The sequence below is a fragment of the Ambystoma mexicanum genome, chromosome 6q, assembly GCF_040938575.1.
Source record: "Ambystoma mexicanum isolate Mex_15411 chromosome 6q, UKY_AmexF1_1, whole genome shotgun sequence".
Classification (NCBI taxonomy): Eukaryota; Metazoa; Chordata; class Amphibia; order Caudata; family Ambystomatidae; genus Ambystoma; species Ambystoma mexicanum.
In genome coordinates this window covers 1,180,821,146-1,180,845,291 of record NC_090937.1, presented here as the reverse complement: position 1 = coordinate 1,180,845,291, position 24,146 = coordinate 1,180,821,146, and the positions used below count along the sequence as shown (strand labels likewise).

Sequence of the window (24,146 nt, the reverse complement as noted above, 5' to 3'; positions counted from 1 at the left end):
ATTTATTTGTTGTGTTGTATTTAGTTCAGAGTTTGAGAAGGGTATGCAGAAGCATGAGTTTTTAGTAGGGTTAGTGGCAGTACCCTTTTCCCACCCTTCTGTTCTGATTAACTGTGGCCCATATCCCTTCCCCTGTCGTACATTCGGGTGTGCTGCTATTACCACCCCTACTGTGTATGCAGAAGTGTGGGTTTTTAGCAGGGTTATTTAGTGCCTGTACCTTTTATACCCCGAGTGTTCTGACTAAGTGGCACCCATATCACTACCCCTTCAGTACATTTTGGTTTGTAGCAATTATCATCCCCCATGGCTTCCTCCAGAGGGGGACGTGTTCCTTGTGCACTGCGATCCATCCATTCTGAGATAGGACACCTCTCCCTGTTCCCATTTTAGGCCATCCATCCGTGGTCCAACTAAGTCGGACCTGCCTCCCTCCCGTTGTTTCCCCTTTGACCCTCCTTAGGGACGGGTACACACTCAGTCTAAAAAAAAAAAAAAACGAAAATACCCCTCGCATTGAGACGCCTCTCTTGTACCCTGTACCCTGGTCCGGCCTACTCCCAGCATGTTAATTTCATGGTATGCGGGTAATGTTCAATCGTTTTCACCCTGTTGGAAGCTGTAAACCCAGGTTTTTAGAAGTTTTCTGAATTTTAGATGGTCCTTCATAGTTCGTATTCTCTTGGCAGAGAGTTCCAAAGTTTTACGGATAGGCAAAAGAATTCTGATCCACCAAGTATATCAATGTATTGTTTAGCAACATTTATTGCTGATTTCAATAAAGCCAGTAAATGTTTATTTAGTCAATTAGTGAGAATATACCCACAAAGTTCTTTGTGTATTGTGCTTTGTTGCTACGCAGCAGATGCTGATAATTTGTAGAAATTGGTAGTGTTATTTCTTAATTAATGTGAAAGGCAGAAACCACCTTTGGTCGCAAATTGTGGTGCGTTCTGAGAACCATCTTTTCCCTGCAGAAGATAACAGAAGGTCTGGGTGACGGCAACCAGAAAGACCACCTTTAACTTTAACCATAAACAATTGGCGGTTCAAACAGTTTTCACATGAGCGCCGACTGAACCACATTGAGATCCCCACTGGTTGTGCAGCATTCTCCTTGGCAGGTAGTCTCAGTAGGCCGTTAAAATGTCTCCAAATTATTTGATTTGCTAATGATAGCGTCCACTTCACTGTTCTAATATAACCCTATTGCTGCCAAATAGGTTATACACGAGACCACAGACACACCACTTTCAACTAATTGTGTGCTGAAGGAGATTTCATCCCGGCTTGCCTGCAGTGGGCGTTTGTCACTCCCTAAACACCAGTGGCTAAAACACCCCAATTTACCTGCATACTGTGACCTGGTGGAATGCTTCCTAGTAGCCCTAATGCTCCCCATGTTCTTTTGAGAGGATCGCAAGTGACCATAACCTAGGCCCTGTAATGATCCTTAAGATGGCGTTACTTCTCCCCAAAGGGGAGACCCTTTCCAGGAGGCTAGAGAGGTGAGGCCACTAACCGATAATCCCCCAATGGGTGGTAACATCATGGGATGGAACTCCCTGCCTGGAGATCAGGACATGAGTTTGGGAAACAGCACCTTTAACTCCTAATCACAAGGGTTAATAAAAACACCCAACTCTCTTCCTTACACATTATAAAATTAGAAACAATGTGTTACTGTAATGTATCAGACAGTCTCCCTGTGACAAGGACTGAGAGGAAGAAGAAACAAAGAATGTTATAGTCAAGCATGAAGAGTATTCAACCAGCTGTTCTCAATCAGAATGATGTTACGTTAGGGCAGTCCCAGCTACTTAAGACTAGCAATAAAGCACTAGGAGAACCACCTCTGGAAAGAGAGCTACCTCCGGGAGGAGAGTCCGGAGATGCCACCCAAAAGCCCATAGGTTGGAAGCAGGGCGTTCTGAGGCTGTAGCGAGGCAGCCGTGTTGAGTGCTGGAGATAAACCAAGCGACGCAAGGGGAAACGTTTCATCCGTCGGTGGAGATCTGGCAATCCTAAAGTCAAAAGTCAGTGCAGTGGTGGCGTGACCTGAAGTGGGTGGATCGTGCGGTCCAAGAACGACATCCAGACCATCGGCATTATCCTACGGCAGAACCGTCTAGGCGATTGCATGGGAAGTACGAGAAACTGTGGTGGTTGCGAGACATGTAATGAGTACCTTCTTTTCTACCAGCGTCTCGATTTCTTTTGGTTTCCTACTACTTTAATTTACCTTTTTTATATGCCTCGACGGATTACACACTTTCAAGTGCAGATCAGCAATTAATTGTGTGGTCTGAACTGTTGAAAGAAAATGGCACTACCTTTTATTAGTATCTGCATTAAATCCAGGCATTTCTATAAAAGTAATTGTGATAAAACATGACATGATAACCAGTGTATTGGACCACATTTCCGCTTTCATGATGTTCCTCTATCGACTGACTTGGGCTGACTCAGGAGTAAATCTAATGTTGGATTCTGTGCTTCATCTAAACGGATCCATTGGTTGACTGACCATTTTATTTTTTCCTTGGATAAAGGGATGCAACCAACCCTCTGCCAACTCCTAGATCTTTGATACACACAGAGTGCCATCCAGCTGAGAAAAGGAGCTCTGGATTTCCATCACTTTCCGTTTGAATACATTAACGCTGGTATCAGAGCGTAGGTAAAACATTTGGTGGCAAGTTAAACTAGTTCTTGTTGTTTTTACATTTTTGTCATTTTATGAACTGATTTAGGGCCGTTTCGCAGAGACCCTTCCAAAGCAAGTCATGTAACAATGAAGTAAAACTTTCAAAGCTTTTCTTCAAAATGTTGTAGGTCACTGACTCTCCTCCTTAGCTGTCTGTCCACTTAGCTGCCTCTTAGTGAAACAAATTTAAATAATTGGATGATTCAACTAGAGTGATTTGATTGTACGGTATATCAAAAATTGCAAAAGTATATTGTTAAGAAGCAACATAAAAATCGCCTTATAAGTATAAGGAACTGTGACGTGTTCCAGGAAGATCATCCACTGAAGGGAGAAAGAAGTACACTCCTTCTGTTCACGGTAAACCTGAGGATTGTGTGTATGCGTAAAAAACCTTGCTTATTGAATAGGTTTTTACAGGGATATCACTCTGTTTCTAAGTGTCATTACAAATGATCTAAGACTAATAGAAAACCATTCTCAATTTCACAAATTACTGAAAACTCACTTCCTTTTAGGTAGACTAAGAAATGATGACCGGCTAAACGCCACCCATCGCCAAGGAGCCATTCATGGCTTACATGCGCTCAACACATGCAGAGAAAGAACACGTATGGATTCCCAGCATAGTGAAAGGCATTTGTTAAATACAGTGATCACAAACCCAAAATTGTGAGACGCCTTTGAAAAGTCAGCTCCTGCCAGTTCAATAAAAAAAGCATGTATTCCAATTGGATGGAGCTTTGCTAACTTGAACTTTGCATACGTTTGTTTTTCTTTATCCGTGGCTGCAGAATGGCCAATAACTGGGCAATCGTTCACTTTTTAACCTTACACAGGTGGCAGACAGAAAAGGCTATAATCCCATTATTTAATCTCTAAGAACACGCCGTGAGTATCCTCTCCTGCTTAAGAGTTGCTGAGTCAATGCATAGGCACGTTTGCACTTTGAGCAACGTTTTCCGTTTCTTTGTTACTCTCTGGTCAAGAAAGGCATACAAGAATCAGAAGTTCCATTGGTCAATGTAATGACGGGTCAAATAGTTTGCATATTGAAGGGGTGCAGGTTGGGCGGCTTCTTCATAAGTCTTTCAGTGCAGTAATGTCAAGTGAAATGAGTACATGGTCTTGATGCAGAAGATTATGGCTACAGTGTACACGGATGCGGAAGTTCATGGTGGAAACGTATACGGTAGAACCTCACAACCATAATCGGATTTAAGAAGCTGTACCTTAAAAACAAGTGCACTATGCAAAAGATCACTTAACATGATTCTATAGCATGCAAGACACCCAAGTAAGCAAACAAGAAACCCAAATGCACTGTAAAATGGCGACCAAATCAGGCCTTTAGGCAAGCTTTCACTTAAAATATTGGGGAGGCAATGGAAAACCAAGAGCACCAATATGATCTAGGGCAGATATCTGGCTGCTGCATTTGGAAATCCCAGTAATTGGATCAGACCTGTTTACAATATATTCCGTCTGCTTTGCCATTGCCATGATGCAGCCATCTTCCCAGATGTAAACAGTATCCCACGGCCCAAATGTACCAGTAAAAGAGACAAGTTTTTCGAGCAGGTTTCATTGGGCACACACTCCCTGTAAGATTTGGAAGCTATGAGCACACATTCTGCTCGGGTGGCGGTGAACTGCATAACCTTCGGTACACGGAGTTGGGTGTGGTGCGGTGCGCTTCACAGAAGCCAACTCCGGTCACGGTCCCACCCAGAGTTTTCTGCGCAAGTGTCGGGGACTCGGGGTGACCTTAGCTCAGTCAGTAGAGGGCAGGGCACTGAGGGGATGGCCTTGCCTATTAGAAGAGCAGAAAAGGCCCTCTATTTTGCTAGCCACAGTTTCCAAGATACCCACATCATCCAGTTTGCTTCTTGTCGAAGCACTGGGGAAGGGCAGCCGAGCGTAAATAGCGAAGAAAATAAAACAGTACTCCCACTGAAAGCAACATGAGTAATGCAGGAAGTTGATGAAAGCACATGAACAAAACAGACACAGGCGAACATTTATTTCACACATCCTGGGGGTGAACACACTTGAGAATTAACTATTGTATTACAAATACAATATGCAATAAAAGCATAATTTATTACAGTTTTCATTGGAATTTGAGTCACTTATCTTTAAAGTAAAATGTTTTTTAAAGTGCTCTTACAAAGGTGATACCTTCGTTACCGTAAGCCCTATCTTTTGGTTACTTGTTTTGAAAACCACCGAGGTCCCGAACTCGGGCAGATATGAGGAAATGGACTTGTATGGAATGGAAAGCTAGAAATCGGAAATAATAGTTTGTCTAATAAAGGTAGCATATCTTAACACATTCAAAGTGATGGCACTTTTTCTTAGTTCGAAAGAAAAAACTGTTTTTGAATGTGTTCTGTGAGACAGAACTACTGTTGCAGTTTTTATTTTTAGCTACCGTAATGCATGTGTGCCTTCATTGTTGCATGCAGGGCGTAGTTCTAGGATTCGCTGGACCCTGTGTGGCAGAAGGCGTGCCGGCCACCTATTTGGAATATGTATTCATATCCCTGGCAGTGACATCACAGGGACTAACATCAGTCTTTTATACTCGAGTGCATTATGTGAGGTTAACTATAATATTAGCCATGGGGTAAGCTAAGAGGCAAATAACGTTCTGATGTGCAGTATGTGAATGGTCGCAATATTCGAAGCAATACTATATAAAATCCATTAAGCCATGTCTCAGACTTTTTTAATGCTGCACACCTATGAATTAAAGCACAGCAGTGAGACACAATGGTTTGCCCAGGATCATTTTGATTGAGTGACGAAGCTGGGATTTGAGACAAGTCTGCAATGTAGGTACTTGACCACATTCTTTCTCTGCTATAGTTGGTACAGATACGTGTTCATGTTTGACTTTCAACAGTTAAAATAATACATGGTTTTATAGTAATGACTCGAAAAGCACACTCTCATAATACACTAACCAGACATATAATTATAGAAATATGTTGAGCAAAAAGAGTTTGATTATGTGTTTATTTTCCCCATCCTGAATGGCAGACTGTCAGTACCTAATGTATGCCTAAAAATCTCCTCTGGGCTTCCAACTGTACTTGCAAGATTTAGGACCTCAACAAAAGCAATATGTTATAAAGTCACCTGCTTGTAGTACTGTGTGACACATTAAAGCAGCGTGTACTCATGCATGAGGTAAAGAGCATTTTGTAAGGGAGGCATGGTTTCACAGGAATGACACTGACACAAGAGCTACAAGCTTGAAAACCTTTATTAAATTCCTGGGGTTTGGAAAAACTCCTGCTTTGCCCTATAGCTACGATGTGAGTAGTCTCTACCAACCATCAAATAATAAAGGAAACACAGTGCTAGTCAGTCTATGTCAAATCAAAATGGCCTATACTAAAAAAACGTAATGCCTGCCATACCTCTTATACAAAAATTGTGGAAAGGGGAATGTGTATGCAAATGAGTCTGTGTTATAACATAAAGGATCAAGTTGGCTGAGTCGGCTCTCCTCCCCAAGTTAGACAGCATGGACTAAGGCGGCCCTGTAGAAGGATGTCAGAATCTGGCTCAGGTTATTAAAAAAGGCAGTTCAAAGCGTGGATCAAGGCCCGCTTGCCCTTCCACATTAAAGTCATTTATTTTCAGTTCACCAAACGTTCACATAGGTCTCCCTCTGTCCCACTCAGACCTCGCAATCGCAGCACTTGCAGGGGTTCCCTACACCAAGCTTTATTCACATTTGTTAGGGGTTCCCTTCCTCTAACTTATTTCATATTCCAATTCTCCCTCGGTCGGGCTCTTACCTTTAACTGATGTCAGACTTGCAAATGTGCAAGGCTTTTTCCATAGACCTCCGCATGACCACTTCGACTTTCACTTTATCTCTCCTTTATGGTATTTTCCCCAGTGTCTTTTGGTCCAAGTAGTTCCATGACACAAGTTCAAGAAACCTTTCTCTTAAAGCAATCGCCTTTTACCTTCCCCTTTTGACAGGATCAATCTTTACCATTGCGCATTTCAGTTTGTTCACTTTGTCGCATTTTTAACAAGACATCAAACATTTCGCAGAGACTTTCAAGTGGGCTATTTCCTTTCGCCGGACCATTCTGCTAGTCTGTATCACTGGCTTCACAGTTAAGCGGAATCTTTAAAGTTCACTACTGGTTTGCTTTCTTTCGCGTCTCATCATCATGTGCGCAACCATCAATTGTAAGATCTACTGTTGCGGCTTCAATCTTTCCTTGACACAAACCGGCATTTCATGTCTTTCGCTAACTCACCGGTTGTGTGCATTTCTTTCCTTTCTCTGCGGCTTTGATTCACAAGTCACGGTTGATACCACAGGCTTGACCTCGCTTCCCCAACTCTACCGTTCAACTGGGAGGGTAGCTGGCATCCTTGAAACACAACACAAGCTTCTTCTTTTCTTGGATTTGGCTTTCTCTGCCTATCCTTCAGGTTCCCGGAGGCAACAACCTCCTGCAGGGATCTTCCGGGTTTCACTAGCCCTCGCTCTGGTAGGTCGATCAGTCGTCCTGCTACAGTGGGTTCGCCTTCACCCCAGAAGATCTGCTCCTTCTCGTTTCTCACCTTGCTCAGAGTGTGTCTCAATGTTCCACGTTTTATCCGTGTTGGTGGAGCTAATGGCTATAAGATGTATGTGATTAATGTCAAATGCCTGACTTTGCCTGACCTTATTAACAGTATATGTCCAATGAGATATGCAAGTGTTAGCCTTTTTACTCTTAATCTGCCTCTTCCTCGGCCCAGTGTTTGTGTAGAAAGGGGGGGGGGTTGGAAAGTCAGAGAATACTATAAAATAGGATGGGGTATGGGCACGGGAAATTGGGAGGAATACCGCATCTCACCATCGGTTGTCTCACCCCCACTCCCTGAAGATCCCTCACCCAGGTGATCATCCCGCACTGCTCCACCCCCATGGTCTGGATCCAAAAGCAATGGCCGTGCCTTGGCCACCTGCGAGAGAGATTCCTGGGAACTAGTAAGTGAGACACCCTTTGGTTTCTCACAATTTTGAGTTCCTAAAAAAGTGCAAACATTTTTGTTCATGTCAAATGAAAGAACATCATTCAACTTGACTAGATAGTTGAAATTGTGTGATGGGGATGGAGGCGGGTACATGGGACTCCTTGTCTTGAGAGAAAGCCCACACTTGGTTCCTAACGGAAGCTGTGTGTGGTTGTTCAGATGTAAATATCCCCATCAGTTCTCATCACCAAGATGTTAACATTAATTAGGTGACAATGGTCGCCACCAGTAAATGCAATGAGAAGGGCCTTCTAGTTTAAATGCGCTGCTAAAACGTGTTAAAAAGCTACTTTGTGGTGCCACAATGCCAGGTGCCTCGGGAGAGGGATCCTGTGCACAGTATCCTCCTCATCCCAGTTCTGGTGGTGGGCAGGGACTGCATGGCCCAGTGGCGCAACACAGAAGCACCATCTTTGCGCAGACCCTAGTTATATCACACGGCTTAAGTCCTGAAGCCCCTCTCCCAGGGAGATTGAGGGTAACTACTATCCAGTTTAATGGTACTCCTGGACCACAGAAGAATTAAAGGCTGAGTCAGACCTGCTGGTATTGAAATCTCTAGCCAGCTGGTTGAACACAATTCTCGGTTCTCGGCAACGAGAGCGCACAACTCACTGAACTATCTGACCTCAATCTGAATTCTGGGAAAAGAGAAAAAAAATTCCCCCTAATTTGTTCTGCATCGATTTGTTGTTATGGATGGGGAGGATCCCAACATCTTTCTCATGTGTACCTGTGAAGCCAAGAGAGTGATGTGTTGTTTATGAAATTGAGTGCCAGTTCCAAACTGCGTATGGGTGTGACCCAGAGTTGAACGCCACTTTTAGATATTGACGTCAGTAGCAGAGGGAGGCCGCACCCTGCCTCTAGCACTAAACAACAGGAAGCCCTTAATTACTCTCTCAAAGGAGTGGCTGGAACAATACTCACTCTTAAGCTGTGCTGTGTAAGGGGAAAGATTCGATGACTGTCAGAATGGACCCAAACCTGTTTTAAATTACCCTGTCTTAATGCGAGACCAAAAATGTAAACACGCGTCCAAAAGGCCAACTGAAACTTCGCAAGGGATGTAAACCGCGCGCATTCCGACTGGGGGCCGTCAGGCTGACCTTTTTAACTCCACAAGGAAAACTAAACCGAATGAAATCATACTGCGAAGAAGCACGATTACTTCATGCGTTTCCTACAAAGAGGCGTCTTTTGTGTATGAAAGTCTGGGCTGGGTAGGCCGCACAGAAACTTCCAAAAGACGAAATAAGCGTAAGGGATTTAAAAGAAAAAAAAAAGCAATTTCTGGATTTCCCTCCCTGGATTCTGTTAAACCACACCACCGCGGTCTATTCCAGTGTTCCACACGTTTACAGTTTAACCTTCCCACAGGAGCATGTCGGGAAAAAGCACAGTTCATCACGCTTGCACAGAATGTTGTTTTACACTGGCAGCAGTTAGTCACAAATACCCACATTATAACTCAAAAGCAGTATTTGAATCACCATATATTTACATCATATAAGTAGATTTATAAGACGCTCTCTGTGAATAGTCACATCATGGCGAAAGAAGGGGGACGGGTGGGGAGAGTAAACCTCTGCATAGGCAGTAACATTCAGATAAGGTTAAGTGCTGGGGGATGAGTGAGAGAGTGCCATCTCTATCACCCTAGACTGCATGCACCTGGCCGTTATCTGCCACCAATATCTATGTAGCTGTGAACCCTTCATTGCAACAGCATTAAGGAGTCCGGCCAAGTAGCAACAGCGCCATGAGCATAGACGTGCCATGCATGAACAGGAGGCCCCCATGGAAACAAGACAAAAGACTCAAGGCAGGGGGAGAAAGGGATGCCAGAAGAGCACAGGAGAGGTTGAGTCCAAGGCAAGGGATTGGCCAGTTGGAGTAAGCGAGGAATCACCCTAAGAGTCGAAGAGTTCTTTGAAAAGGTGGGTTTTCCTGAAACGGGTGGGTGGCTTTCTTCTCCACTGAAGAGGGGAGTGGAAGAGTTCCAGAACATGACCACTGCAGAGCTTAGAGTTATGCCACAAAGTTTTTTTTCTTTCGTGAAGTACCACAAGACACCTGGATGAGAAGGGTCTGAGATCAACTTGGGCAGTACGATGTCCCCTCGCGCCCAGTCAGCCTAATGGGATATGTCATGCAGGGAGCTTTGAAAGAGATCCAGGCCGCAACTGGGAGACAGTGAAGAGACTTCAATAAAGGAGCAATATGATCACAGGGTTTGAGGCCCAAAACCAGCCGTTCTGCCTTGTTCTGGATGGCCCAAAGAAGGTGAAGGAGATGGTTGCAAATTTCCAGATGAAGGCGATTGCCTTGAGAGGACCATGGCTCTGGTGGCGTCCACCTTATGCAGGAAGTTGAGGAAAGTCGGAATGCGTTGAGCAGGTGAGGAAATAAGACCGCTTCAAAAATTAGAGGATTTGGAGGGCAAAGGAGAGAGAATTATGAAAGATAACACCCAAGATCCTAGTAGAGGGAACCATAGAAGGTGTAGAGCACAAAGAGGCGGGCGAGGGAAACCTAGAGAATGAGGCATAGGGAAGCCTAAATACATGAGAGCCGTCTTGGCTGGATTTAGACACTGATTGCTCTCAAACATCCAGACATGGACATGCAGAAAGCAGGGTGCGATCTGGCTAGGAGCTTCCTGTGAGCGGTTTCAGCAAAGGACTAAAAGGAGAAGTTGAAAGGTGGCGATAAGATCCAAGAGCAGTACCACGTTGGAGTTAAATGGCCAGGGTGAGAGGATAGAGCCTCTGGAAATCCCACAGTTGGAGACCATAGGATGGGAAAGAAAAGAGCCTGACCCCACACAAACTTCTCTGTCCATAGGGAAAAGCGATATCCACCTGAGGGCACAGTTTGTGAGGCCAAAAGTATTTTTAAGGTGGTCCAGAACAGTGGAGTGGGTCATTATATCAAAGGAAAAAGAAAGAGCAAGCAGAATAAGAACAGCAGAGCATTTGTTGACCAGCACCTGCAGAAATGTATCTCCCATGCAGTATGGTGCCAATTGTGTGCCACTCCGAGGCCAGAAGCCAGACTCTTTCACTAGATTTGGTTTTTGGACCATTTTATTTTGGGTGTATTAAAATAGCACGAGTTCTGTCTTGGCACGCACATCCTCATTTATTTCTGTTAGCATTTGTCCTGTAGGTCAATTAGTGCCACAGCCTTCTGGCCCAGAAGCTCTACTTTTTAAAATAATAGTCCAATTAAAAACATTTCGATGAATTTAACATAGTTGAATTGCTAGTGCAGATACAAAACCTCCAGCATCCAAAGAAACACCTGCTAATGCCCCCACAGTTATGGTATGTTGGATAGCTTGTAACCTGCATGATACTAACTCTTTAGGCTCCATCTCACCAAGAAAAAGTGAGGAAGGGGCAAAGTTTGGCTCGTCGGATGATCTTTTCTTGTAATGGATGGATGGATTATTAGGTTCTGCTTCAGTGATCTCGAAATTACTTATTTTCCAAAACCAGCATGGTTGAGAGCAAGGTATAATTTATGCCAGGATCGCGATATGCCATCAATCTGGCATTAAAATAGACGGTACTAGCGCTCGGGGAACAATTGGTTCAAGTCAATTAATGCTGGGAGAGATGCAGGGGTAAGAGACTGTTCAAACGAGCAGCTGCGTGGGTAGACCGCATGGATCTTGTACTTATCTATCAAATCTATGCATCTGTGAATTCGGAATTGTAATTGGACTTGCAAGGTTTTTGGTAATTTAGCATGTCAAAAGCTGCCCTATAACTAGACCCATAAAATGCAACATGTAGCCATGCTCTGTAAATTGATGCATTTTTACGCTTCGTATATACTTAATACAAATGTGCTTTGTTTGCTCAGGAATCACCCTACGGTTATAGTTCAGCCAGGGAAGCGACCGATGCCAGCGGAATCCCCAGACACGCAAAGGAAACGACGGATACACCGATGTGATTATGATGGCTGCAATAAAGTGTACACAAAAAGCTCCCATCTGAAGGCTCATCGAAGAACACATACAGGTATGTGTGAAAAATGAGCCTTCAATAGGGTTTCATCCCGTCATCGCATTTATCTGAAATGTAATATTTTACTAATGTACAGTATCCTGGTAAATGTGTAGCATCCTTTTTGTGAATGCTGATGTTTACATCAAATTGTTTTAAGATGTCACTCTGCCTAAGTTGGTAGGTTCCTAAAGGTCATCCCCATTCATTTAAGTAAAAAGGGGGGTAAAATGCAGCGAAGCCCAGGAAAGCAAGTCGACTTTGCCTAGCTAAAACATTGTTTTTCGAGCCATCCTAGGAATTTGTTTGGTTTCATTTTTGCTCCCTGTGCAGTTTCTAACTAGGTGGCTGTGTGATCATCCCAGGAAGTGCTATCTTTAAAGTCAATCACTCTAAAACGATTGGTGCAAACTCATTATTTATTCTTCGCCCTTGATCCAGTTTCTATTTTGCCCAAGTCATATTTCCACTTCATGTCGCATTCTGATTTCCATTTTTGTCCCGTTTGATTATATTTTCTGTCCGTGTGATTCCCATCCTGTGGATCTTGTTTTAGAGCCTCATTTTGCCAAATTCTGCTAACATGTTTGTCCCTAGATGTATTTCCTTTTTTATTCTTTATGGTATTTTCATTTAAAATTCCAGTCCTGAATAATTTGTTGCCCCAGCCTGATTTCCGTTTTTGTCTAATGTTGATTTCCTTTTTTTAGTACAGGTTTGCATCTTTGTCACATTCTTGCATCCATAATTTGTCCCTGCGTTATGTCCCCCTTTTCTTATTTTAACTGTCATGTTTTGTGTCAGATTTCACCAAGTTCCTATTTTTCCTCCAGTTTAGTGTCTACTTCGGTACTTTTCTAATTGCCATTTTGATCCCATTGGGATTCCGTTTTATTACCAATGTTTTTGTCATTTTTCGGGAAGAAAGGGAGGAAAAATTATTTTTGTGGGACACTGATGCCAGGTGCTGGGGGTCTAGTTTTGTTACTACAAAAACCTAGCATTTTGTTTTGGTATCTTCTGATTTGTCTGTTGTAGAGTGAAGCGCAGGATAGAGGGCACAAGTAGGGTGTAGTACCCAGCTCCCATGCAGGAGCAGAAATATCAAGGGCTTTGTTTACCGCCAGAACTCGGATCTACTACAGGAAATATAGCCTATGTGTAAATGCTTATGTTTGGCCTGGGGTTTATCATTACCTGCCTAATACAACTACAATTGTAAAAGTTGTTGGTCGTTCATCAACATTATTAATTAACTTTTTTTTTTTTTTTAAATATGAACGTATTGAATGAACATTTAATTAACAAACCACGAAGCACTGTGCAGTTCTTTTGCAATCAATTAGGTGCCCTGTTTTATGGAATGCCTAGCATAACCCATTAAGTGCTTCCAGAGTGTATCTACTCACATAAAAGAAGCCGTCTTATTCGACACAAGGGAAATATTTGTTTTAAATCCTAATTTGGAGGAGCAGTAAGACCTGTTATCTAGCCCCACAGCCCCAATGGGTGAGTTGGGGAGGGGGGGGGGTGCAGGCTCTCAAAAGGTGATTTAAACCTGTTGTGCATTGTCCATTGTTTCATTTATTATGAAAAATTGGATTGCTATAACTATAGCCTTCATCAATTAATTTCATTAGCACCCGGCAAGGGTCAATGAGCTTGTTACAAGCAAGCTCATTGGCCCTCACCCGGGCCTTACCACGACGAGAAGGCTCTGAAGGCTCTGCTTCACCACCGCAGCTCGGGTTCCAACCGTGCGTGACTGGCTGCCATGGAAAGGGAGAAGGGACTAGGTGTAGTCCCTTCTCCTGATCCTTAGTGGCCATTTATTTTCCTTTTTTTTCTCGACTTGATTAAAAATTGCCATTACTACCCCGGTACAATGTGCCTGGGTACTAATGGCAATATGACCCTCGAGGGCGGGGGGGGATACATTAGCGTCAAGTAATGCCACCGGGGCTCCGTTAAAGCCTTTGCTTCGCTCCGGCTCCTAACTATGGTCCCGGGGGCATTACCCAATTGGTAATGGCCCCCCTCCGGTCATATTGCCTAAATATACATAAAATAAGAATAAGAAACATAAAACCGGATTCAAGAATGTAAAATGCCCAGTTAACCAGCGATGGAATTATTTAGCTACTGTCTGCAAAGATGTTATGGGAACTAAGGATTTCATGGATAGTAAAAAAAAATATCCCCAACGCTAGCCTGCAAGCGAGGAGTGACTGGGAAGTGTACACCAGGATGCATTCTGTGGTGTCCGTTGTTAATTGTGTAGAATTCTGCAGTTAAGCTTTGGGAGCCAGCAGACGCTTTGAGAAACTGAATTAATAAAGAAAATATAAATTCTGATTTGCAGATTACTTATTCTGCATTGGGAATATTAAATGAATAATTTACTGTGTTGTTGACATTGCTGTTTGTAAACTGGAAATACATTACTTATGAATTGTGTATACATATAAAAATGTGTCTAATACGCATGCCTTTTTCTGTGGTTCAAAAGTCATTGGTCCCATTGATTTTGTTGGAATACAGCTTTTATATGTGAATTTAGTGTAAATAATCGCATACTGTTACCTATACCCCTTTAGAAGTTTTTGTCCTGCAAATAATTTGAAGTCAGAAATGTATACATATGTATTTCTGCTTGAAATTAATGTTGTGTGTTCTTTGTATGCAGGAGAAAAACCCTACCAATGCACTTGGGACGGATGCACGTGGAAGTTTGCCCGTTCCGACGAACTAACGCGGCATTTCCGGAAACACACCGGAATTAAGCCCTTCCAATGCCCGGACTGCGACCGCAGCTTCTCTCGCTCGGACCACCTGGCTCTCCACAGAAAGCGCCACATGCTCGTCTGAGAGTCGCTCGACAAACTATCTCTCCTTTTTTATACACGCAATTGATTCAGCTGGTCTGAATCCCAGATTCTAGAAACCAATGAACACCTTCCGCATGGTCAGTAACAATGCCCTACCCCTCTCTGCTCTTACCACGGGTCAGACCTAAAGAATGTGAACATTTCCTTGGGGATGCTAAGCAGTCCCTTCCCACAGTGCACCACTGTGAAGGAGGGAGCATGTAAAATAATACTTTACTGCTTTTTATGTACAGTACAGTTTCTGGTGTAAGTAATCAGTCTATTTTAATTAACCTGTAAATGTATTTAAATGCACTCAGAAATGTAAACTGCTAGTTCTTGCCACAGACTTTCTAACTTGTGCTCCGGGCTGGATGGAAACCAATCCTATATCTATACAGTGCAATAAACGGATGGTTCACAAGCGCACGCTTGTGAAATAGTGCTCAACAACAATCATTCAAATATTTCCTCATATTCCTTGCCCAGCATCCTTGCTCCAGGGTCTGATGGACCAGGTCGCCACATTCATCCCAAAGAAATGGCTTTTTCTGCACAAGGGCAATGGTCCTATGTCCCTGCTCGGGGCCCAGTGCATTCACTGCGTGGATCAAGCTCTACGCAACTATTGCTTTGCACGGCTGGTGATTGGATTGTGTACCTGACCTGTCAAAGAAATGTCTCAAACTGGGTGTCACTGTTCGACACGAATCCTATTTTAGTACAAAGAAATGGTGTGCCTTCATGCTTCTTGGTAAGAATAAGAGTGTTTTATGCATTTTGAAGTGGACACAATGTATTATCAAATGTTTAAAGACATCTTCACAATACCCAGCATGCCACATCCTGTACGCGACCAACATGTCACAGTGATGAGCAGCTGGGTCTGAAGCAAGTGAGCGATGGCCCATTCCATTCTACAAATAAAAGAAATCCGAAAAATGGCGGCCATAGATGCACTATGCGCTCCAATGGATTCATGTCATTTGCTTAGGATATCTTCCTCGTTGACAGTAATGGTACCTTGCCAAGAAAAGTGTCCCATTTAGGCATCTTCGGAGAAGAAACTGGAAGCAGTTACGATTTATAAATAAAACAAATACGTTGTTTGTGCACATGTTGTCAATTAACATTACACAGTGTCTCTCATGTACTTATGGCAGTGTGATTACCTCTTTATATTTCCATTTGTTATGCAGGCAATACGATATATATGTTGAAAGTGAGAGTGGGCACGCACGCCATCATTAAAACATTATTTAAACATGCCTAAACAATGAGAGTTCTAATCTGCTCAACAATTTCTTTTACACACCCTTTTTTAATTGATACAAACCATTCAGACCTCAATTTGAGCTGATCGAATAGATGCTAGTAATTGCTAGCTCGACCCAACGCAAACTGTTGACCTTTCTATTTTCAGTTTTATCTTTTTGGTTTCATTTGACTTCATTCACTGAACCGAAGCAAGCACCTATCTGTGATTCAAACCACACCCCCTTAGAAAGTGGGCCTTTCGGGGCATGGTTTGAGTCCTCTCTGCGCCATCTCTATGGAAATTGAACAGATTCACACGATTGTTTGAATGATACAACCCAAGATTCAATTCAAGCACTTTATGGCTTGCCCAACCGCAAGTAAATACCTTCACATGTATTGGATCCTGCTTGTTATGCGAGTTGCATTAAGCATTCTGCGGGGGCACTGCTCCTGTGCCGAAAATGCTAAAAAATGTTCAAGATAAAACTACAGCCAACCGGAGAGATTCCAGTTCTGTCATTCAAGATGTATTTTGCAACTGAAGTCTGTGCCTTAAAAACAAGAAGTGCCATTAGTCAGAGCAATGCTGACCTAATCACAATAGTGACTGAAGCGAGGATACGTGGGTGTCGTGTCTGCTCCAGGCATTGCTCACTCTTCTGAATTGAGCAGATTGTTTCTGTCCCTCGCAGGTTGCGCATCTAATCTTCTGTTAATGTTGGCCGTCACACCCATTTCTCAGCATCCCTGCACGCACTGCCCTATGCGTGTGACCCAAATGACAAACAAAGATTGAGTCTGTTGATAGGAAAGCACACCTTATGTGGGTTGCATATTTAAATTATATATACCTGCCGCTCTATTAGACGGATCGGCAAGTCGCTATTTCAGCCGTTGTAACATTTATATCTGTGCCGATTGAATAAATGGCAACACTCGGGAGGCGGCATTGCCAGGGCCAGCTCTTAAAGTCTGTTAAATCCCTAAAGCCGTCCTAGTAATTTAATCTCATTGCTCAACAATTTCATTTACACACCCTTTTTTAATTGAAAGTGGCATGGCGGAACTATACACAGCTGGTTGTTTATTCGTGTTGGTTCCCCATTGTCAGCCACCAAGTGCAATTTCAACGTAATACAGTCATGAGTGATGTCATGAGCAAGGTCTGTCATCTTACAGTATGGGCTGCAAACATGGTCTAATTTAACATTTAGTAAAAACCAGTTACAAAATATCACATTTTCATGTAGTGATGACGTCTATATTAGTTTTGGTCTGAGTTAAGACATCTCTGAATGTTCAGGAATATCCAACAATAGAATTGTTTAAAACTGTGACATTTAGCAATAACTTTGCAGTGCTGCTAAATTTTACTCTGCGCATTTGTACTGTTTGCCGCCCATCTTAATAAAATTGTTTCACTGCAGGAGTTTTTTGATTATCCAGCTATTATTCATTTTTGTTGAATAATAAAGACCAGCCTGATCAAAACACGTGGACAACAGTAGTCTTCAAAATGCCAATCTGTCATGAATAGTTAACTTCAAATTGTAGTTTCCAATATGGTAATAGGGTAAGGGTAATGAATGTAGTTCCAATCAAACATTGAACACGACCTCCTGGTGTGTCCTTTTGCCTTAATTGCTTTTGTTGTTACTTTGCCATTCAGAACTGCTATAGTTCTTTTTGCTGGTTTGCTTGTGTATAGTCGCAGTAGTGAGAAAATGTTCTGTATAATAGTTCAGAAGTATTCTGGAATCCATTCCAAGAAGAGTTCAGGGAGAAGTGACATGCCAGCCTGTAAGGTAGTCAAAGCTGACACGAACAATCACATTGTTATGCAATGCCTTTTGGCTCCAGCATCAGTGGATCAGATCTATTTCGCAGGAGGTCTTTGCACCCTGTTACAGAAGGGCTAGCTCCATATTTGCAGTCCTCTGCCTATTGAAAGCTCTTAGCGGTTGTTTCAGCAAGTTACACCAGTAAAGCCCAAAAGCAACTCTCCTTTCGCTGAGTCCAGCTCTGCAACTCACAGCATCTCATTCTGTGAAACCCTAAAAAGCATTCAATTGTACGCAACATAAGATCAAACCAAGCCAAAACATTGGTCAGCGTGGCTTCATTGGACTAAAATACCATTTAGTTCATATAATAGCTTTCCAAATTCTTCAGTCAATGAAGCATTTAGGTCCGTGGACATTATGTGAAAATGTAGAAAACATATTTGAATAAAGTAAAATAATAATGTAATTTTTATTATGGGTACTAATGGAGAGAATAAATCATCTTGGATATGCATTTATTCATGATTCACTGGTTTCACATTCACTAAACCGAAGATAATATTAAAATACAGAAAGATTTTTTACATTAAAAATGTAAAACACACATATAATGGATTATTTTAAACACTTTATCTACTAAAAGGCAGGTTATTTGCATAGTTTCTACATTTATAATCCTGAACAGTGAAATATTATTACCTTATACGTTCGTTTAAAAAAAAAGGGAGATGATGGGGATTTTACCACCGATTACTTTTAAAGTTGTTTTAAATATCAGTATGATAAGGCAGAGGATTAAATGGAGATTTCATTTTGTGTCAACATAATGTTTTTCTTTCTGCTGGCATTTGTTGTTCCTTCGTACATACTCGTAACATTGATAAAATCATTGTGATAGGTACTTGCTTTTCACTTCTGCGTAAACGTAACTCTTGATAAAGTTATTCTTCAATTTCACATAGATTCACTGGCTGCCATTGCTTACCAAATCTACCCTTTGATCATCGACCAAATTCCTATATAGTGACTGGCGATCTGCAAAGACACCCGTGCGTGTATACTCCACCACCTTTGCCCACTTCCCACCTAGAATGCTGGCCTCGGGTCACTTTTTTAAATCGACAATGCTAACATATAGGCCACATACAGTTGCACACACTTATCTTGCCGCTTTCTTCTTGGTGATCTGCCAGGCCGTTGGATGTTTAGGTGGTTCATAACAAGCTAATTGGTTTTTCAGGCTTTCCCCCGTCACAGTATGCAGGTTTTTTGGTTCTAGGTCACCCTAGGGCCTCAGCAATATACCAAACGTTTTCACTATGTTAGTTTTCAGATCCATTTATTGAAACAAAAAACAGTGGAAGAGTGAATATACACACCCGGAACTGCTGATATTGTAAGAGTTGCAAAATCAACACACAATAATGCACAGGCAGAGGTTACGGCACCGCACAATCTTGTTGCTGGCTCAGTCCTATGCTTACTTGTGTATGGTGATAGTGTTACTTTCCTTCAAATATCTTGCTTTAAGTTTCATTTCAGGGGAGTGTGCATCCAGGTGGAATTGGTATTGAGAAAGCCACTTGTTCCTTTGTTCACCATAACTTTACGAGCCATGCTTGTCTTGTTACAAATCCAATAGGCAAACAACCACTAAATCTCTTACAGACCAGTAGACAACAGATTCTTTGAATTGTGGGGGACATGGACTTAACCACAACATTTGACCTGTGTTTTGTGTCAAGTTTACAGTTAAAACAACAAGATACCCTCTGGGTAGCAGTGGCTAGTAGTACACGTATCAATCTGAAATGTTTGCACCGTTCCTTTCAAAATGCAAATAACATGTCTGATCATTGGCAGTACACGTCTCCAGCTTCACTCTTTCCAGAAATATGTTCATGTTAGCGATTCATTATCCACTGTAGTGCCACAGATTTGATCAAATTAGGTGCACCTATTCACAGGCCTGCCAAATGTAATTATTCATCAATTATAAATGAATTGAATCAAAATCATAGTGCCATGTTTGAACTTGTTCTAATACAAAGCTGCAGAAATGTCTTATTGTCTACAAATACTAGCACTTTTAAAAATATTTATGCACATTGAATTTGAATAATGATCGAGGGCCAAAATAATCTACCTGCTTAGCATCTCTTGAAACTTGCCTGCACCTATAGCAGGGCTGTAATATTTAGTTTTGAAACATGTATAAACTATGCAGAAATCTTAATAAATTGTAATATATATTTTATAAGCGCAATAAGACTGAATGGGTAATTACAGGTTTCTAGCATGCATTGGTATCATTTTTTAAATGTATGAAAATATTTTTTCAATCTGAATAAAAGATGTGAATGTTAAATGTACTTTCACTGTTTCTACTTTGGTAGTCCGATGGGAACTCAAACGACACTTTGTCATATCAAACTGTGAACATAAATGTGTACTGTACAGTCGTCCAATTCCATATATGCAATATATATGTATTATACACTTGTTAATAAAACCACATGAATACTAAAGATGTGCATGTGCTCTTTCTGAGAATAACATATTCACAATGGTTTTGGGCTCCTTCAGCATTTCTTTGTGTCCCTTTTTGAGGTCCCTATCTGGGAAATATAGAGTCCAATTGTGGTACATAGCCTCTATAAAAATCACAATTCCAAACCCTTTGCATGGATTATGCAGCAATTCCACCTTCTGTGATCAGTAAATATAGTGCCATCAAATTGAGGCAATAACAGCTATTATATATAGTCAGACATGCCAGTGCATGGTTCACCCCTTGGCTGCAGGCTATACGCACTAAAAAAAAAAGACAAGCAAAAGGGGTTTAGCAAAAGAAACCTACTGTCCAACTAAGAGCTGCCTTCAAATCCATATCCAAAGAATACAAATGTGCCACCATCTCAGCCAAAGCAACAACATTTAACTCTAGAAAACCCAATGCTAGTTCAAGCTCTCGAGATCTTTAAAATCCTAAGAGAAATGCAATCCCCAGCCACTCCCCAATCTTCTACCCTCAAAGACGAAGGGTGGTGCACTAATATTCCGAACATCATGCGCGCCAGATTCTCCTTGCTTCAACAAAAAATTGCTTCGAAACAATCCCTCATATTCACGTCCAGTCCTCATCCATCCACTCCCCCGCACAGCTCACTTCCGTTCCACTTCAGAGAAGTATCCGAAATGGAAACAGCCAAGATCCTAAAAAAGCTCAAACCATCCAAATGCAAAGGAGACATTTGCCCCGCTTACATTATTATAGACTCGTCAGAAGACCTAATCCCTTTCATCACCAGATTTATCAACGCATCCTTCACCTCGAGGCAAGTCCCAGCTACCCCGAAAGAATCCTAGGTGCTCCCTCTGCTAAAGAAACCGACGCTAGATCTTTCAGTCCCCAATAATTACCGTCCTCTCACCACAGTACCATTCCTACTTAAAAATCTTGATAGAGCAGCCTATGGCTATGGCCAAACCCAGACATTCCTAGAAACAAACCACATCCTAGGATTGCGCTAATCAGGCTTCCGGCCAGGGCACTAACAGAACCAGCTCTACTAGACCTAAAAAATCAGCTTGATGCCTTCAGAGATAAAAGCAAACCAGCCCTTGTACTCTCCTAGATCTTGTAAGAGGATTCAATTCAGCACTACAGCCAAGTCAACGCCTAGTCTAGAATACTGAATGAAAACCCTTATTGATATATCTTTATGTCCAGTTCATGCGTTCTGGATGACTACCCCTATATAACACCCCTCTCTTGGAATCCTCCTGACCCCACTGAGCCAAGAAGTAGTTCTGTTTTGCAAGTTAAAAGGTTTAATTGATAATTTAAACAATAGATATATATATCACACTTTAGAATAAATTAATAATTGAATAGCACACTTAATCTGATACGATAAAGATTAACAACGGAGAATCTGGCACTAGCACACCTCTTTATAATCGCTAAGGAGTTGACATGAAATGGATAAGGTAGCACACTGGTAAGTAGGGACAGAAGAATAATGTGATAGAGAATGCTTTATAGAGTTCAAATGGATGCAATGTTGAATGAAAGGCAGTACAGAAAATACTCAATATGATTTCAACAAAACAATGTAATCACTTTTCTCTGGCAATCCACTCCCCCCTTTATGCAATGCAAGGAAATGGAAGGAAGCACACAGTTCTCAGAAATGCAATCAAATGTGATTCAGTTCACCCCAGCAAGCTTGGACTACAGAAGTTTAAAACACAGGCCCAAAATGCTTTTATATGTGCTGGCAATGAAGTGAAAAATATGCTAAAATGCTTTTAATTCCCTCTAGAGGTTTAGGGTGAGTGGCATATGCTTTGAATAAGTTCAGGATCACTTTAGCAATGCTCTATAATGGTTGTCAGGTTGCAAACGAATTTTTGCAACGGAAGGCAAGCAGCAGCAGATTTTACTTTAACTAAGAGATTGGTTCTGCACAGTTCTACTATGTACTCACAATATATTTAGAAATATGCCTCGCCACGGATCTGGTCAGGTTTTGGACTGGACTCCGGTTCAGCTCTCTGGTTCTGCTAACGGCGGTCTGGATCAGCTCTGCTCTGCTGGTCTGGTCTGGGTCTCTAGTTCTGGATAGATTGAAGTCTCTAGTTTGGCTCTCTGAAGGTTGATGGAGGTAAAGTATGGATTTTTCCGGCAGTGCGTCCCGCAGCAGATGGAAATGAATGTCCCTATCTGTCCTGTCTGTCTGCTTTTATCTGTTTTTAAAATGGGTGTGTGTGCAGCATCACTAGACCCTACCCCTCTCCACTTGCCATTGGCCAATTCTCCCCTCTCCCATGATTGGGGAAGGAACTGTGAGTCAGAGCGATGTCATTTTATGGCTTGCAGAGAGGACACTTCCCTGTCAAATTGCACACAATCTATATTTGATAAAAGACATATTTGTACAGGTACACATTTGTTTAAAATTACATGCACCCCTCACATATCACAGGAGGTATCCCCTGTTCAAACTCTGCTCTTCCTGGGGGCTTGCATTCAGAAACGGCACATATTTCACTTTTTAACTGATTTTGCAATATCGGACATTAACCCAAATTTACACACATGTGCGCAAGGAGTATGGACATTAATTGATGAAGTGTCAGATTTTTAACATGCATACATTTAGAGTAATATCCTCTTTTCCGCTAAAACCCCCCTGAACATACCACCGGTTCTAAAAACCTCTTAAAATGTGGGCAGAAAAATCACAAGAATTATGGTATAATTTATAAAATTTTCACATGTCCGCTCTATGAATGATCCATCTTTTTAGAGTTATGTTCTGGCCCCAAAGGGGTGTGGTTTCCCCCCAGCACAAGGTTGAATTTATGGTTTTTCCAGTTCTGCCAAGCCAGCTTGCTCTCACAGGCAGTGCCCCTCCCCTTTCCTTCCAGGAGGAAGCTCCATTTACGACTCCCGCCAATAAAACATTTGCCGGAGTCAGGACAGGGCTTTGTTCAGAGCTCCTGTATTCTGTGGGGGCTCCCCTTAATTCAATTATCAGAGAGATGGCATATCCTTAGTGTGGCCAGCAAAAGGCAGATAGGCCTGGTAATACAGCTGTGACTCAAGTTTCACTCCTGATGGGGGGTAGTTGCCAGGCAAAATTGGAATCTCTTTAAGCCAGTTTTTAGCTACATGTCATTTCTGTTCCCCAGTTTTCTGCATTCAAATACAACTAACAATTTTACATATGCAGCTAGAATGCTGATTCTAAGTTTAAAACTATGACATTTAAACAATTGCAACCTATGTGACACTCAGAAATAGGTCACTCATTTCTTTTAAACATTTAGATTTTTAGTGTCTTTCAGTCCACATTTACTTAAACTGCTGAAATCCACAGCTCAGCCAGTCTTATTATAAACATTGTTTTGGGCTCTTCATCTTCCCAGATTTAGTATGCACACAAAATTTCCTTATGCCAAATGTCTGCTGGTGTTCAGTGAACATTTTGCATATGTGCAAGGTTTAAAATGGGCATTTGAAGCTTGCATTCAGGGAAACCAGGGTGGTTTTTGAAGCGCTGTTTTGAGCTAACCGGCGCTACTGTTTTTCCTTTGGCAACCCATTTTGGTGTGCGCACAACTGCGCAGCTCTCCTGGATTCTGGGATGAAATGATGGGCGGCGACAGCGCATCCCCATCTTTACCCACTCCAATGATTTATTTTTGTTCTGGGGTAAAATGATGGGCAGCGACAGCTTAATCCCCACATTTACCCCGTCTAATGATTCCACATGGGTCAAAACCCTCCACAAACCCCCCCGCCCGACGGCGCTTTGACTTGAGTCGAGGGGGAGTCGGTTGCAAGGGAGGTTTTGAACCCAGGCGCTGGTATGTCCACATTATCTTCTTCCAATTCTGTAGATGGCACAGTTCAGCATCTTCCTCTCCATCCGGTCGGATC

General features: G+C 42.1%; 1 protein-coding gene across 2 annotated transcripts in view; it reads left to right on the top strand.

Annotated features, from left to right (window-relative positions):
- The window catches only part of KLF3 (KLF transcription factor 3), a 115,801-nt gene extending 95,578 nt beyond the window's left edge, over positions 1-20,223 (top strand). For both annotated transcript variants that reach the window (XM_069631810.1, XM_069631811.1), the window contains exons 6-7: positions 11,639-11,799; positions 14,471-20,223. In XM_069631810.1, the coding sequence (XP_069487911.1) occupies positions 11,639-11,799; positions 14,471-14,652 (343 nt within the window). In that variant the 3' untranslated portion in view covers positions 14,653-20,223. The remainder of the gene's footprint in view (positions 1-11,638; positions 11,800-14,470) is intronic.
- The last annotated feature ends 3,923 nt before the right edge of the window (positions 20,224-24,146 follow it).